We start from the raw sequence: 15,492 nt of genomic DNA, 5'->3' as shown, positions 1-15,492 counted from the left end.
AACTAAAGTAGTTTTATTTGAGTCTGTGAGTATGACAGGCTATTTTAAAAGGATAATTAAATACAATATTGGACAGTAATATATGACTGTGTGTATTTCAAATAAGAAGCTAACATTTTAAAATACTTTGTAGAAGTTAATAACTTAAGGAACTCCAGCAGCCAATACCACAAAACCCGGAGTCTGCTCCAAAGGTCTGGTGTTCACTGTTGCCCCTAGTGGTGGGGACAGACTTGGCTGCAGACAAACGGGGGGTCGTGAGATGGGTACTGGCTGCGGAGAATCCAGGAATGAGGAGTAATGGCAGACAGCGAATCCGGTGAACTAGCCAAGGTCAGGGGTCACTTGCAGAGAAGAATAGTCAAAAACACGCCAAAGGGTCAGGCTACCGAGCAGGTCAGCAGAATCCGAGGTCCAGGCCAAAAGATCAGGGACACATTCAAGAAGGCAAAATCTAGTAAGCAGGCAAATGGTCACAACAGCAATCCAGCAGAAACAGAGAGCAGGTCAGCACAAGTGCAATACACAGACGCCATAACCGGCAGGGAGGCTAATCCCTCCCTGCCTTAAATGCTGCCCTAAATACTTTATGTGGCCAATCAGAGCCCAGCTCTGACACAAACACCGCCCAGCAGCCACTCATTATAATCGCTATTAGCCCGCAGGCTAGCCAGGGGAGTTTTGCGCACGTGCCCGGCCTCTTCTCATTGCCGGGACGCAGCGCTGAGCTGAAGCGGTTGGGTCCTGCCCGGAGATGACGTCCCGGTCATCAAGGGGACGTCCGGGACGCAGGAGAGAACAGGAAGTGAGTCATGGCGGCTGTAAGTACCGCCGCGGCTCGTGACAACTAAATGCTGTTCTATATATATATATATATATATATATATATATATATATATATATATATACAGGGAATGTTAGTTCCACATATTGCAATATATGTTAAGCTGACCAACTCACGCCAAAGTCTTCCCAATCTGGTCAGTGCTATCATGATCAAATGCTATGCTCTTTTCTCTTTATCAAGCATTAATTCCAACTTGTGTCAGGTGAGTCCCAGGTCTCCCATGGTTGCTAGTGCTTGGGAAAGACTTTCCTTTAAAAGCTGTGTGCAGGTAAGCCTTAAGCCCAGATAAAATAGCATTGCATTTGATCATGTTAGGACTGACCAGATTGGGAAGAGTTTGGCATAGAGATGGTCACTGACCCCTGTGTTTTGGTTTTGGTTTTGGATCTGGATTACCTTCGTGTTTTGGTTTTGGCAAAACCGCCCTTGCGTGTATTGGTTTTGGTTTTGTTTGGCTTTGTTTTGGTATTTTTTGATCTAAAATAACCTAATTTAGTGCTCCACCAGTTTCTTGGATAAGTGAGGTAATTCTAAAGATAATAAATTATGAAAAAAACAGTTTATTCCCTGGTAGGCCGTCCTTAATTCTAACACTTGCCTGCAAATTATACAGACAAACCTGTTTGTCTTCCCCCTCCATCTTTGACTATTGGCAATGTAGCCATCATCTTTGGGTGTATATTACAGCCTCCACTTGTAGTTAAATAGAAAAAAATCAGCCTGCATTGACTGTACGTTAAATAGAAATGGACAAAGGCAGTTTGGTATCTGTCTGCATCAGACCCCCTCTCCACTAGTAGTAAAATAGAAAACTATTCAGCTGTTATAGACTGTAGAATATAAATAGAAATGGACTAAGGCAGTTTGGTGTCAGTCAGCATCAGCCCTCCCCCCCTCCACTTGTACTTAAATAGAAAACTAGACGGCCTGCATAGACTGTACAATATAAAACGAAATGGACAAAGGTAGTTTGGTGGTGGTCTATGACCCCCGCCTACCCTCCACTTGTAGCTAAATAGAAAAAAAGCAGCCTGCATAGACTGAACAATATAAAACGAAATGGACAAAGGTAGTTTGGTGGCTGTCTGCATTAGACCCCCTCTCCACTAGGAGTAAAATAGAAAACTATTCAGCCGTTATAGACTGTAGAATATAAATAGAAATTGAGAAAGGCAGTTTGGTATCTGTCTGCATCATCCTCATCAACATCCTCATTAGCGCCCTCGTCGCCTACACAAATCTCTCCATCCTCTTCTAATTCCAAAGTGGCATCCTCAATTGGTGTATCATTGGCTACACTTGGGCTGTTCAGGCACACATCAGCAGAACTGCTAAAAGGGCCCTTCTTTATGGGAACACTAACAGAATGCTCACGATTACACATACCACTGGTGGATGGACTCTCCACAGGGATTGGTGTCATTTCTGATTCTGAGCTTACATTTTCCTCTAATGCCTTACTGTTTTCTTGCAGCTCGGCTTTCACGTGTAACAGTACTTGTGCAACACTTTTAGACTCCAAATTACTTGGTCTTACTTGGTCACGAGTGACCGTACAAGTAGAAGGCTCAGTAACATTTCTTGATCTGCCACTAATAGAGAAAGGTTGCAGGCCTCATTCTTTCTTTGCTACTGCGTGTGTAGAATGGCATATTAGCAATTTTTTTTTATCGGCAGTTAACTTTTCTCAGTTACACTTCTTTTTCGCTTGAACACGGTAAAAAAAAAAATTGTGTGTGTTTTTTCCCCTGATTTAAAAATACTATGTACTTTTACATAGGCCTTACCAGATGACGTACTGGGAACACTTCCATAATAATAATAATTGAAAGAATAAGGTATACAACTATTGCTTTGTCACTGATATAATACAGCCTGTGATCTAACCCTGCTCTCTCCCTCTGTCAAATGGCGATGGATTGCTGTGGAAGCGGGTATTTATGCATTTCAAGTATCGCGAGAACCGAGCCTCGAGATCCAATGATTTGCCTCGATTTCGATTCCAAACGGACGGGAGAGTACCGAGCCTGCTCAGCTCTGTACTCGGATAGGCAATGTTCGGGTGGGTTCGGATCTCGGGGAACCGAGCCTGCCCATCTCTAGTTTGGCGTGAGTTGGTCAACTTAACATATATATATATATATATATATATATTGTCACGAACACGCTCCCAACTGCCGTGACTTTGGGGTGTTCGCTGTATGAGGTCACACATGATTTCCGCCTGCAGTCTCTCTCTACCTATCACACAGGTTTTAGACCTAAGGAATCGCCCCCCAAACACAGCGCTTTCACACCCCCAGACACTTCAGGTTTGCCACCACCTATTGAACTCGGGCAATAGGACCCCAATACAATTTCTCACACTGGCACACAGGCTTCTAGTTATCCACAAACTAGCAAGACCCACACCAGCACACAAAGGGTTACCTCTTCACACCTCCAGACTGTTACACAAATGTAAATACAAGCACACACAACTTGTTAATCAAATGTATCAACTAATCACACACTGGCATTCCAAGGGTTAAATTGGTCGAGCTCTCTTCTAGCAATCTAATGGATACGTTAGAGTATCAAGGACGCAACTTATTAAATTATAGATTTAATATACAAAAATATAGGGCATACAGATAAAAAAAATAATGAATAACAATTAATAGATTGACATAACAAACAAAGCAGTTTAAAATAAAAAGGGTTACATTCAGAATAGCACTTACTTGGGTTGCATAATCTGCACCATGGGGAATTGTCTAGGAAGATGGACAGCTTATCAATGTAACTTGATTTCCCCAAAAAGTCTGACAGTTTGTTCTTTCAAAACACTTGTTTTTAAGCAAAATGAAATGGGATGGTCTTCACAGGGGCAGAATTTAATGCAAATTGGGGGCAGGGATGTCCCCTGGGTGTCACTATACTTTGCTCACAAATATTCCCAAAGTCTTGACCTGTTGGTAATTCTTCACAGATATATGCCAGAGAAATAACTCCCCCTTCAATAAACCGGTCATAATCTCCCGTACAATGCTCTCCAGCTGTGATTGGCCCCACACAGTCAATTCAAGTGTCCAAAACTATGCTATATGTCACCCCGGGAGCTATTTGAAGCTGCCCCCAGGTGACTCTTCTATCTTCTCAAACTGGGATGTGCAAAGCCATCAAACACATTTACATCAGACTCCCTGGGCCTAAGTCATTAAGGAGAGCAAAGCATAAAAAAGGAATAACTTTGTACCTGGGCAAAATCATGTTGCATTGGAGGGGGAGGTAAATTTAAAATGTGGGGACAGATTTATAGTTGGGGTAGAGCATGCCCTAGATCAACTTTAAATTTCAGTGTAAAAATAAAGCTATCAAGTATTTGTGTGCTAGATAAAAAAAAGCCAGTATTTTACTTATTTGCAGAATAATAAACTAATTTCACCCCTTGCATTGTAACATGGTTTGTCCCATAGAGCATTTACTCCTTTTTTTGCCTTACTTTCCTTAATGACTCAGGCCCAATTTTACACTTTAAACTTATCAATGGATTCATTTGACATAACCTATTTACACTGCAGTTATGAATTTTCCCTTATAAATAACTGCAAGCTCTCTATGTTCACGACATATGTATATATATAAATATATATATATATATATATATATATACATATATATATATATATATATATATATATATATATATATATATATATACTTACATTTACAGCACTGTTTGTGGCTGTAGGGAAATAGGTGAAACCCAGCTAGTCTGTCAGAGCCGACTTGAGACAGAGTTAAATTATACCCTGGGCTCCTCTTTCAGCACATACATACACAGGTGTTCCACAAGGTTGTAATTGATTTATTGTTTGCTATGATTGGTTTGTAGTGCTTGGGTGGAGGATAAAAACACAGGGCCTAATTCATTAAGGAAAGTAAGGCAAAAGAATTAGTAAGTGTTCTCCTGGACAAAACCATGTTGCAATGCAAGGGGTATTATTTTGCACATAAGGAAAATAGTGACTGCTTTTTCATGTAGCACACAAATACTTTATAGTTTTATTTTTATACTGTAATTAAAATTTGATCTAGGACATGCCCGACCTCAATTATAAACCTGTCCACACATTTTAAATCTACCTCCCCTCCAATGCAACATGGTTTTGCCAAGATGCAAAGTTACTCATTTTATTGCTTTACCTTACTTAATGAATGAGGCCCACTGCTTGTACTTATGGCCGTTGCAACCAACGCCAGTTAGTGGCTGGCTGGTAGCGAGGGAACTAATATATAGCCAGATGTAGGGTTGCGTAACAAGTCCAATATAAAATTGGTTATTTAATTGCGCAGCACAGTGGACAAAGACTATCCGTCTTTCAATCAGCAATCTCAAGTGCAAACGGAACATGTGATACCATGGAGGAAATGGGCTCTGTGTGGACACAATTTGGCTGGTTTGACCTCACTCACCAGGACGATACCGCTTCAGGATATGGAGGTTTATTCTTTTCTTATCATCTGGGGAGGAAACTAAAATGACCAATGCCGTAAACACATGCTGATTGCTAAAGCCAACCTATTGGAGATCTATATGCACGCTGTGAACTGTTGCTATACATATAACAGGATTTGTTAGAACCAACATTATGTCTCCAGCAAAGGAAAGCTGTATTTCCAAACTGAACTGTCAATATTTGCAAGCGAGTATATGTCAGTACATACATTGTATATTTTGTAAGAAACACGGTAATCATAATTTATAAAGGAGTCTTATTAGAAGTATCACAATCTTGTTTGATTTCTTATAGATAGGTGAACTGATTCACTCCGCAGAACTAATTGGTTCAATAATATACTGCTATGCAAAGGAATAAATTGCAACAAAAAAACACACTGGCAAATGTGTTACCAACAGATGGGATGGGAATTTTTTGCTATTTTATTTGTTTATGAATATCTAGTAATTGTTAATAGAGATCAGTGCACTGATCAGTAAATTTGTTCCCTTTTATAAAATTGTCGATTTTAAGCCTATGTGTCTTTTGTTTTTTATTGAATGATTTAGATTTTATTTATTTCACAGATTCTTATTTGGTGAATGGTGTTTTCAATTTCCAGCGCTGCCTTTTTTTCTTTTTTAAATTTCTTTGACCTGGAGGCATATCTGAGCGTGCTGCCACCCAAGCCAAGTGACCACCTGGGACTTGGTCTGAACACCTGGCTCCCTATCTTTCAGGAAAAGCACAGCATACCTATATAGACCTGGACGAGGACCAGGCTGGCAAGGGTTGGAGTCACCAGAACGGGGGAGGCCCAACAATATCATGACTGGAGACTCTCCAAAGATTTACTGGTTTGGGCACAGCTTGCTGAACTTAGTAGAACACTAAATAAAGTGGTTGTAGCCAGAAAAGAACACTGGAGGCAGAATGACTGAAATTCTCGCCATTGACCATTGTATTCGGGGTATGGACAGAGAGTTCCAAAGTTGGGCACTGCAGACGAACTCCCAGTCGTATGAGGAATTGGTTGCTGTAGTGGAGAAATACAGTACCTTGCAGCATGTGGCCAAAACTGCCATTGTCTGCTCCAATGTTTGTGCCTCGACCAAAATCTGGCATATGAAACAGTGGGCCCGATGTTGGTGAGGAGAAATTGCCTAATAAAAAGGCAGCCAAATCTGCATTACATCCAATTTGCTTTGAGTGCAAAGAGCCTGGACATTTGAGGGCACACTGCAAACATTATTAGAATCTATGTATTGCTCACTAGCGCACACACAACTAAACTATCCAAGATGCTGTACAATGAGTCCGGTTCCCAGAGAGTCCTGCTTGTTCCGCATGACTGTGTTTGTGAATCACTATCTGGTGCTGTCTCTGGTAGTGAACTGTCCTTGGATTCCAGCTCCATTTTACCAGAGAAACTGACTCATAAATGGCCCAAATTGAAGGCACTCTGTGTCTACGGGACGAACAAGGAATATGACAGGAACCTTTTGCCTGTTACTGTAAATGGACAGACAATCACAGTAGTAGCAACAATTTCCCCAAAACTGCTATACCCTGAAATCCTGGGCAGAGACTTTCCGCTGTTCAAGTAGATCCCCCAGGAGTAAATCCAGCTGGACATGTCAGCAATTGAACCACTGTCCGAAAGTCCATCCTTAAAGGAGGAGCTTGACGGAACAGGAAAGGGAAAGTGCCATAATCTGCCATGAAACCTAAACCAGAAAATTTGGGAAAATACACCTTTTAAGAGGTTGGACCAAAGACAAAGGCGAGCTGCACAAGTACCAACACAGAGCCAGTTCCTGCCATCATTTGTTGCCGAGACCTCTGGTGATTCGGCCACGCCTCCCAATGAGGACTCAGATTGGTCAGGATTGTCTAACTTATTTCAATTAAGAGACTTTGGTCGAAAACAACTTAGAGATGTTGCCTTAGCTAATATAAAAATGTAGTTGAGATAAATGGGTTAGAGAAGGCTGACAAGCCTGCAGAAGGTATTGTTTATTATAAGGTAAATAATGATTTCTTGTATAAAGTTCCTAATGTACAAGGTAGAACTGTAGAGCAATTGTTATTGCCAATTGTGCTCAAAGATGTGCATACACATCTGTGTGGGAAACATATGGGGGAAGTTAAAGCATGGAAGCGTACAATGCTCAGGTTATATTTACCGGGAATGTACAAGGCAATAATAAGTTTTTGCTGGACAGGTCCAGTATGTCAGGGAACATGTCCGAAGCCAGACTATTTGTCCCCGCTAGTTCCCATTCCTGTGGTGCAGACCCCATTTGAACATATTGGTATGGATTTGGTGGGCTCAGAGAAATCAGCCCATGGCCATCAGTACATACTGGTCATAGTGGACTATGCCACCAGGCATCCTGAGACTATACCTTTGCGCAATATAAAATCCATTACAATAGCAAAAAAATTATTTCAGTACTGTACCAGGTTGGGTATCCCCAAAGAAATTTTAACTGATCAGGGTACTTTCTTTATGTCCAGTCAAATGAAAGAGCTGTGCCAGTTGTTAACAGTAGAAAGATTACATACATCAGTATATCACCCGCATACTGATGGGTTAGTGAAATGTTTTAATAGGACACTCAAACACATGGTGAAAAAGGCAGTAGCGCAAGAAAAACAGGACTGGGATGTCTTATTACCTTATTTAATGTTTTGCAGTCAGAGAGGTACTTCAAGCATCTACAGGGTTCAGCCCCTTCAAATTGTTGCATGGCAGACAGCCAAGGGGCATTCTGGATGTTCTCAAGGAGTCCTAAAGAACCTAATGTGATCATATTTGTGTCCCAGTTGTATGACAGAGGCATAGGCGAGGCAAAAAAACTATGTTAAGTCAGCTGTAATTAGGGTTTTCTAACCAGGTGACAAAGTTCTTACCCTGCTACCCACACAAGAGAGAAAGCTCTTCACACATTGGCAAGGGCCATTGTTACAGTCACTGAGGGCAACTATCAATCAGGACTGGTGAAGTTCTTCCTGAGGCGCAGATTCTAATGCCCCCCCCCCCCCCCGGTCTTCACCAAGAACTAAAGCAAGCCAGGATGGATTTTGCTGCTGGCAATACGCAGGTAGTGACCCTTATGATGGCCTGATGTGATAGAAGGTAGATGGATGGATGCAGTTGGATACACAGAAGAGGTAATCCAGAACAGCAGAAGGACTATGTGTCCTAAAAGAGCTGCTAGGATAAAGGGGACTACAAGGTACTGCTATGGGTAGTATTCCGGAGAGAAATCAGGAGAGGAGTCCTTTGCTATGCACCGGCTGAATAAACACAGGCATTTACAGGGGTCTTGGTCAATATGACAAGCAGGGTCGGATACAGTCTGAGGTACGCAGTGTCGAGGACAATCTAGAGAGCAAGGTCAGTGAACAAGCTTGGTCAGATACTAAGGTATGAGTTGGCAAGGACTATCCAGAAAGCAAAGCAGGTAAACATGGATAAATCGGATACACACTGAAGAAAGCAGCACAATGGTTACTCCAGGAAACTTAGTCAGACAAGCCAGGAGAGATTCACTTAGAGACGAGAACCAGAAAGCACAGCAGGAGCCAGAAGAAGCAACCTGTTGCTTTGAAACAGACAGTGTGTCTGAGTGGATCTTTAATAGTGCCCCGCCCATATTCACATGATCGCAACACCAAGCAGAAAGTAAACAAGTAAGTGCTGTGATCAGGAAAGTGAAGCAGGTAAGTTCTTACAGCCATATGAGTTGATTGAGACAGTGGGGCCTGTTAACTATAAAGTCAATTAGGAAGGCAGGAGAAAACCAATTCAGACATATCATCTCAACTTGCTAAAGCCATGACATGATAGCAAGGAGTCACAAGCTGCGTTGGTAAAGACAGTTATGCAGGAAACCAAAGTTCCCACAAGGGACAATCTTTCCCCAATGCGCAAACGACATACTGAGGAAATATTTCAGGGGAACTTTGATGTGATTTCTGAGGTACCTGGACATACCACACTCATAGAACACGACATAGTTACACCTCCAGGGGTGGTGGTGAGTGTATGATCATACTGCATTCCTGAAGCTAGACGTGTAGCTGTGAAACAGGAGATTAAAAAATGTTGGACCTCGATGTCTTTAAGGAATCCAATAGCAACTGGAATAGCCCCATTGTGTTAGTGGCCAAGCCCAAAGGGAGCATTCATTTTTGTAATAATTTTAGAAAATTAACAAAGTTTTCCATTTTGACACATATCCAATGCCCAGAATTGATGAGCTAGTGGAAACCTGGGCTAATAGTCGGTACCTTACTACATTAGATCTGACCAAAAGCTTTTGGCAGATTCCCCTAACGCCATCTGCCAAGTTAAGACAGTTTTTTCAACCCCAGCTTGGTTATTCCAGTATAAAGTACTGACTTTTGGGCTTCATGGGCCTACCGCCACCTTACAAAGGACCATGATTTGACTCTTAAAACCATACCAAGAGTATGCAGCTGCATACTTAGATGACATAATCAGCCACTTCCAGGACTGGGAGACACATCTATCCAAAGTGGATGCAGAATTAACCTCACTCAGGGAGGCGTCTCTAGCCACCAGTCCTAAGAAATGAACATTGGCCACGCGTGAGGCCAAGTACTTGGGGTATGTTGTGGGACAAGATCAGGTCAAACCCCAAGTTGAGAAAAGTAAAAGTTGTCAGAGACCAAACCAGTGCAAAAGACACAGAAAAGAACTTTCCTAAGTATAGTTGGGCATCATTGCCGGTTTATGGCTAACTTTGCCACTAGAGCTGCTCCTCTTACCAAGCTCCTAAAAAAGGCTTGTCCAGACAAGTTAGTCTGGTCGGAAGCAGAGGAGGCCGTCTGGCTGGATCTTCAGCACCAATACTCCAATCACCGGATTTCAGCAGGAGGTTGTACTTCCAAACAGATTGCTTTGGAGAAGGTTTATGTGCTGTGCTCTTGAAGAAGTTTGATGGGACAGAGAAACCCTTCTTCTAATTGAGCCATAAACTTCTGCCTAGGGAGAAGAAATACTCCACGGTGGAACAGGAGTGACTAGCAATCAAAATGCGCCACCATGGCTCTCAGGTACTACCACTTGGGTAGAGAATTCACCTTGGTCACTAACCATGCACCACTGAAGTGGATGAATAGGAACAATTAGGTGAATGCCTGGGTAACTAGTTGGTTCCTAGCACTACAGCCCTACCATTTCACAGTGGAGCATAGGCCAGGAAGTCAGCACAAAAACAAAGATGCCCTTTCTCGCAGAGATGCGCTCTCTCAGTAGTGTCTGTATCACCGAGGTTGACGATGCTAAGGGGAGGGGTATGTGGCAAAGAGGCTTATTTGTTACACTTTTCCTATAGGGAGATAGGTAAAAACCCAGCTAGTCTGCAGGAGCAGGCTGCAGACAGGGTTAAAATTTGCCTGGGCTCCTCTTTCAGCACATACACACACAGGTGTTATTGTGACAGAAGCATTTGGAAAAGTGCTAAATGACAGGTATATATGTCCTGAATTTCTGTCATATGTGTATGAGAGATTGTGTGCAGGACAAATAAAAACAACTAACTTCCTAAGAGGACAAACGTCGGCGCTAATTGATGGAATGAGGTATTACAAATATAAAAAAACCTCTTATACTGGAGATAAGACATATATAGAGAAAAGGTATTAATTACACTGCAGCTCTTTCAACGTCCATTAGAAACCCTGCACGAAAAAACACTCACAAAAATATAAAAAAGAAAAACACATTATAATACAGAAATGACAGAGGGATTGGTCTCCAACTTGCAAATAAAAACAATTCTATTAAAAGATAAACAGAAAAAGATAAAGCGAAGCAAAAAAAAACCCATATAACTATATAAAGAATATAAAGAATATCAGCACCATCATATGTAGGACATACAATGCATTTAATAAAAAACATGTAACAATGCAAGGGGTACAAATTAATTTATTTTGCACATAACTTATATACTCTCTGATTTTTCATGTAGCACACAAGTACTTGATAGCTTATTTGTAAACTGAAATTTAAAGTTGATCTATGACATACCCTACCCTATCTATAAATATGGCCTTACATTTTAAATTTACCTCCCCCTCCAAAACACATGGTTTTTCCAAGGTTCAGAGTTACTCTATTTTTTTTTTGCTTTCCTTTCCTTAATGAATCAGGTCCAGTATGTCATGGCTTCTACAATGCATTTCATCACTAATATTGATTTATGCAAAAGCCACATGAAGAACATGTGTTGCATCAACACAATATAACACTCCATGGAAATAGTTTACCAGCGTTTAGGGAGAATAATGTCCCCATCTCAAATCAAGTCAATGCTGTAAGCTGGATCCCAATATTCATAAATGGAGAGAAATGTAGTTTGCTATTTGCCATACATATTTTTTCATATAATAATGTTCAATTACAGAACATTATTGATTGAATTACTGCAAAGAGCAAATATTGCCAAATACGTTTATCGAAATTTTTTGCAATGTGGTTACATAATTTTAGCAACAATTTTTAATTGCACTGTATTTTACATTGATTTTGCAAATGATTATAATTTGTATGTATTTGTTTCTATGAAGGTTTCCCTAATTTTGCTTTAAAAATAACATTTTGTAAAATGTAAAGGTTATTTAATAAAATGATATAAGGCAACACATTTATATAATATTATTACTAGTTTTGCACAGACCAGTGATTTTTTCATAGTAAAATAAATACAACTACCTTGCAGTGAATGTGCTTTTATTTCACATAGGGAGAGCAGAATATATATGTATGTGATTCATGGCAGTTGCACTAAAGTACAAAGTACATTTTATATGACAAATCTTGTGTGTGATAAACAAATAAGTTGCAGTATCCGCTACATATAGATACACTACATAAAGTCTGATAAATTCTATTAGTAATATTATCCTATTAGAGACCATGCTAAAGAAAAAAACTGTTTGGGTTTAGAAAGTATCTTATTTCATGCCTGGACTTTTGAACCCTGTGTTATTTTTAAAAAGCTCTTAATTATTCATTTAAAATGTAACATAAAATGATTTTTAAGTGATTTGTTAATGTTATTATTGTATTGTTTATATTTTCAAATGTAATCGGTTTTAAACCAGTATTGTTTATTTAACAAATGGGATATTAAAAAACTGTGGCCCAAATAAATATGCTTTTTAGTAAACATATTTATTTCATTATTTTTATTTAAATCGACAATCATACATGTTCATAAACACAATGGACCTGATTCCGAGTGTAACTTTATTGTAATTTGCAATTGACAAAGTCGCACATAAGTGTATGCGTATGTACATTGCATTTAGTTGAAGATATGTCAGACACTTATGTCCAATGCAAGCATATACGAAAACCTTTTATTTTATATTTTACAAATGCAATTGCTGTGAACCATCATTTAAACTTGAATAACCTTGCAAATACAGCAGGAACAACTTCCCAACAGGCGTACAAATTGTTTTTTTTTTTATCTTTCCAATAATGTGTTCAGGAAATTCTAATCTATGGCCGAGTGACTACTAAAGTCTCAATAAGTGTCTGCAACTCATTTACAAACCTCTAACTACAAGAAGCTCTCTAGTTTAGGTGTTCAACATTATCATCCGCTGCTTACACTTTCCCCTGACCACCCAAAAATAAAAACGCTTTTTCATTCGTATCTGTAACTACTTCCTAGTCTGAATCTGTATGCAATTGTTTGAACATACACTTACTGTACATCCCTTCCCTCCCCCGTCATGCCTCTTCAGGGTTAAGGAGTAGTAAGAGCCAAAAAAGTTGCAGGTCTAAGTAGCAGCAGTTGAGTACATTCATTTTCTAAACATGTGCAGTGCGAAAAAACCACAAAGATATGTTACACAAATTGGCGTATGTTTCACTCTGAATCAGGCCCTAAAGGTGTATGGCAATTTGGGTGTTTGCAAAAACATGATACATATTAATGCTATATATTATTTGTGTTTTATACAGACTGCACAAACGGTTCTCGTTGTTGTAGTGGTGTTTGGAATATCGTGGCTTCCTCATCATGTGATCCACCTGTGGGCAGAATTTGGAAACTTCCCTCTCACTCAAGCATCATTCGTATTCAGAATTATTGCTCATTGTCTTTCATATAGTAACTCTTCTGTGAATCCTATAATCTATGCTTTTCTGTCTGAAAATTTCCGAAAGGCTTATAAACAAGTATTTAGATGCCAGATTGGTTGTGACTCCATGCAGAGTGATGCTAAAGAAATAAAAAGCAAAATTGAAACACCACCTTCTACGAACTGCACTCATGTTTGACTAAAGATAAAACAATCATGCTTTTAGATCTGTTAGTACAGTTGCAATAATTCAAAGCACAAGGTTCCTTGGCTAAAATTGCAACTATTTTGTCTAGTTTTAATGTAGCTAGCAGCTGCTTCAGTTAGCTTACATCTTCTAAGCTACTGATTTGTCATGATAAGTTCAAAAACAAGTGAAGCACTCTTGATCAAAAGAGATGTAAGAAGAGTATCTTGAAAACTTTTAAAACTGTAAATTAAAATATTTTTTTATGTTTAATGATAAATCATGCAAAGTGCTGTGTGAGCCAGTTTATATTGTATGCCACCTTGTAATTAAATTAATATTATGCCAATGTGCTGTTATACGTCACTTTAAATGTTAAGTCTGCCTTTAAATAAAAATGCTGTAAAGTGTAGCTACAAATATACACAGTTTCATAAAATTGTAGAAATATTAGTATGAGGACACAAGACATAAGTTGTTATGCATAATCTATTGCTTGTGTATTTGAATAACTATCCAAAATATGTGGGATGGTCAACCACTAATCAGCTAAAGACTATTTATTAAAGCAACGTTTAAATGGAATGTACATTTTCACACATTTTTATACCTTATTTATTCATCTATTTTCAGCATCAAAGCACATTTGAATCACAGGTAATCCATATTTTAAGTGAAGAAATAGGTAATGAAATAAAGATGACAGATTTATAAATCTCAAAGCCTAAGATTTATAGGGGGTATTCAATTGTCGGCGGGATTGCCGAAAATCCCACGGTCCGTGCACAATTACCAATATTACGATAATCGTGCACGGAAAAACATGTAATACGGTAATTTACTCGCAGCTACAAATTACCGTATTCCATGTATTAGTTTTTCCGCGGCGGGATTTTCGGCGATCCCGCCGACAATTGAATATTCCCCATAAAATCCCTGTTTACCAAATGTATTGTTTATATCAAGGTAATTAATCTAAATAATAAAATGCCCAAATGCATGATGATTAAATAGCAGATATTTTAAAATCATAAGAAATATCAATTGAAACATTTTTTTAAATAATTTGACATGTAAATACGTTTTGCTCTTTCTTACTCAGCAGTAAATGTAAGCATGATGTTTATGTTATGATGATGTTGTGTTGTACACTGGATTCTGTTTACAATATATAATGGGCACTTGACCTGCAATAATTTGCATAAATGCAAGAAAATTTAATATAAAGCATACTTTTTTTGTGATATTTAAATTTTATGTTAAATTTTAATGCAATATATAACAATTTGGATGTACAGTATATCTTTCAAGTGATCATATGTTGACAGACACTAATCTCTAATATACGATCTCTTTAATGCAAAGTGGGTGCATAGCTAAACTCATCACAGTTCATGCATTCTTGAATAAAGCAAAGATTAACATATGCAAATATTAGTCCATCGTGATAGGTATTGTAAACAATATAGCTTATTTTCAGTGTATTCATACAGACCTTAAGCTGAACAGATTGTCACGGTGGCTAAGTGGTTAGCCCTTCTGCCTCACAGTGCTGGGGTCATGAGTTCAATTCCCGACCATTGCCTTATCTGTGTGGAGTTTGTATGTTCTCCCCATGTTTGCGTGGTTTTCCTCCGGGTGCTCCGGTTTTCTCCCACAATCCAAAAACATACTGGTAGGTTAATTGGCTGCTATCAAAATTGACCCTAGTCTCTCTCTGTCTGTCTATAAGCCAGACAGAGAGAACTTTTCTACAGTGTAAAAAATGTAACTTAGTCTTTCACAGATCCATACTTACCCATTTAGTTGCCTTTCTCTAATCTTTAAATCTTCAAGATTTC

At 39.2% G+C, this 15,492-nt stretch overlaps 1 protein-coding gene across 1 annotated transcript in view; it reads left to right on the top strand.

The window, feature by feature from the left end:
* The window catches only part of GALR1 (galanin receptor 1), a 221,228-nt gene extending 205,945 nt beyond the window's left edge, over positions 1-15,283 (top strand). The window contains exon 3 of the mRNA XM_075213206.1: positions 13,346-15,283. Within this exon, the coding sequence (XP_075069307.1) occupies positions 13,346-13,663 (318 nt within the window). The 3' untranslated portion in view covers positions 13,664-15,283. The remainder of the gene's footprint in view (positions 1-13,345) is intronic.
* Positions 15,284-15,492: the final 209 nt, after the last annotated feature.

Source organism: Mixophyes fleayi, chromosome 5 (genome assembly GCF_038048845.1).
Source record: "Mixophyes fleayi isolate aMixFle1 chromosome 5, aMixFle1.hap1, whole genome shotgun sequence".
NCBI lineage: Eukaryota > Metazoa > Chordata > Amphibia > Anura > Limnodynastidae > Mixophyes > Mixophyes fleayi.
The sequence above is the reverse complement of the archived record's forward strand: the minus strand, read 5'-3'. Positions and strand labels throughout refer to the sequence as shown.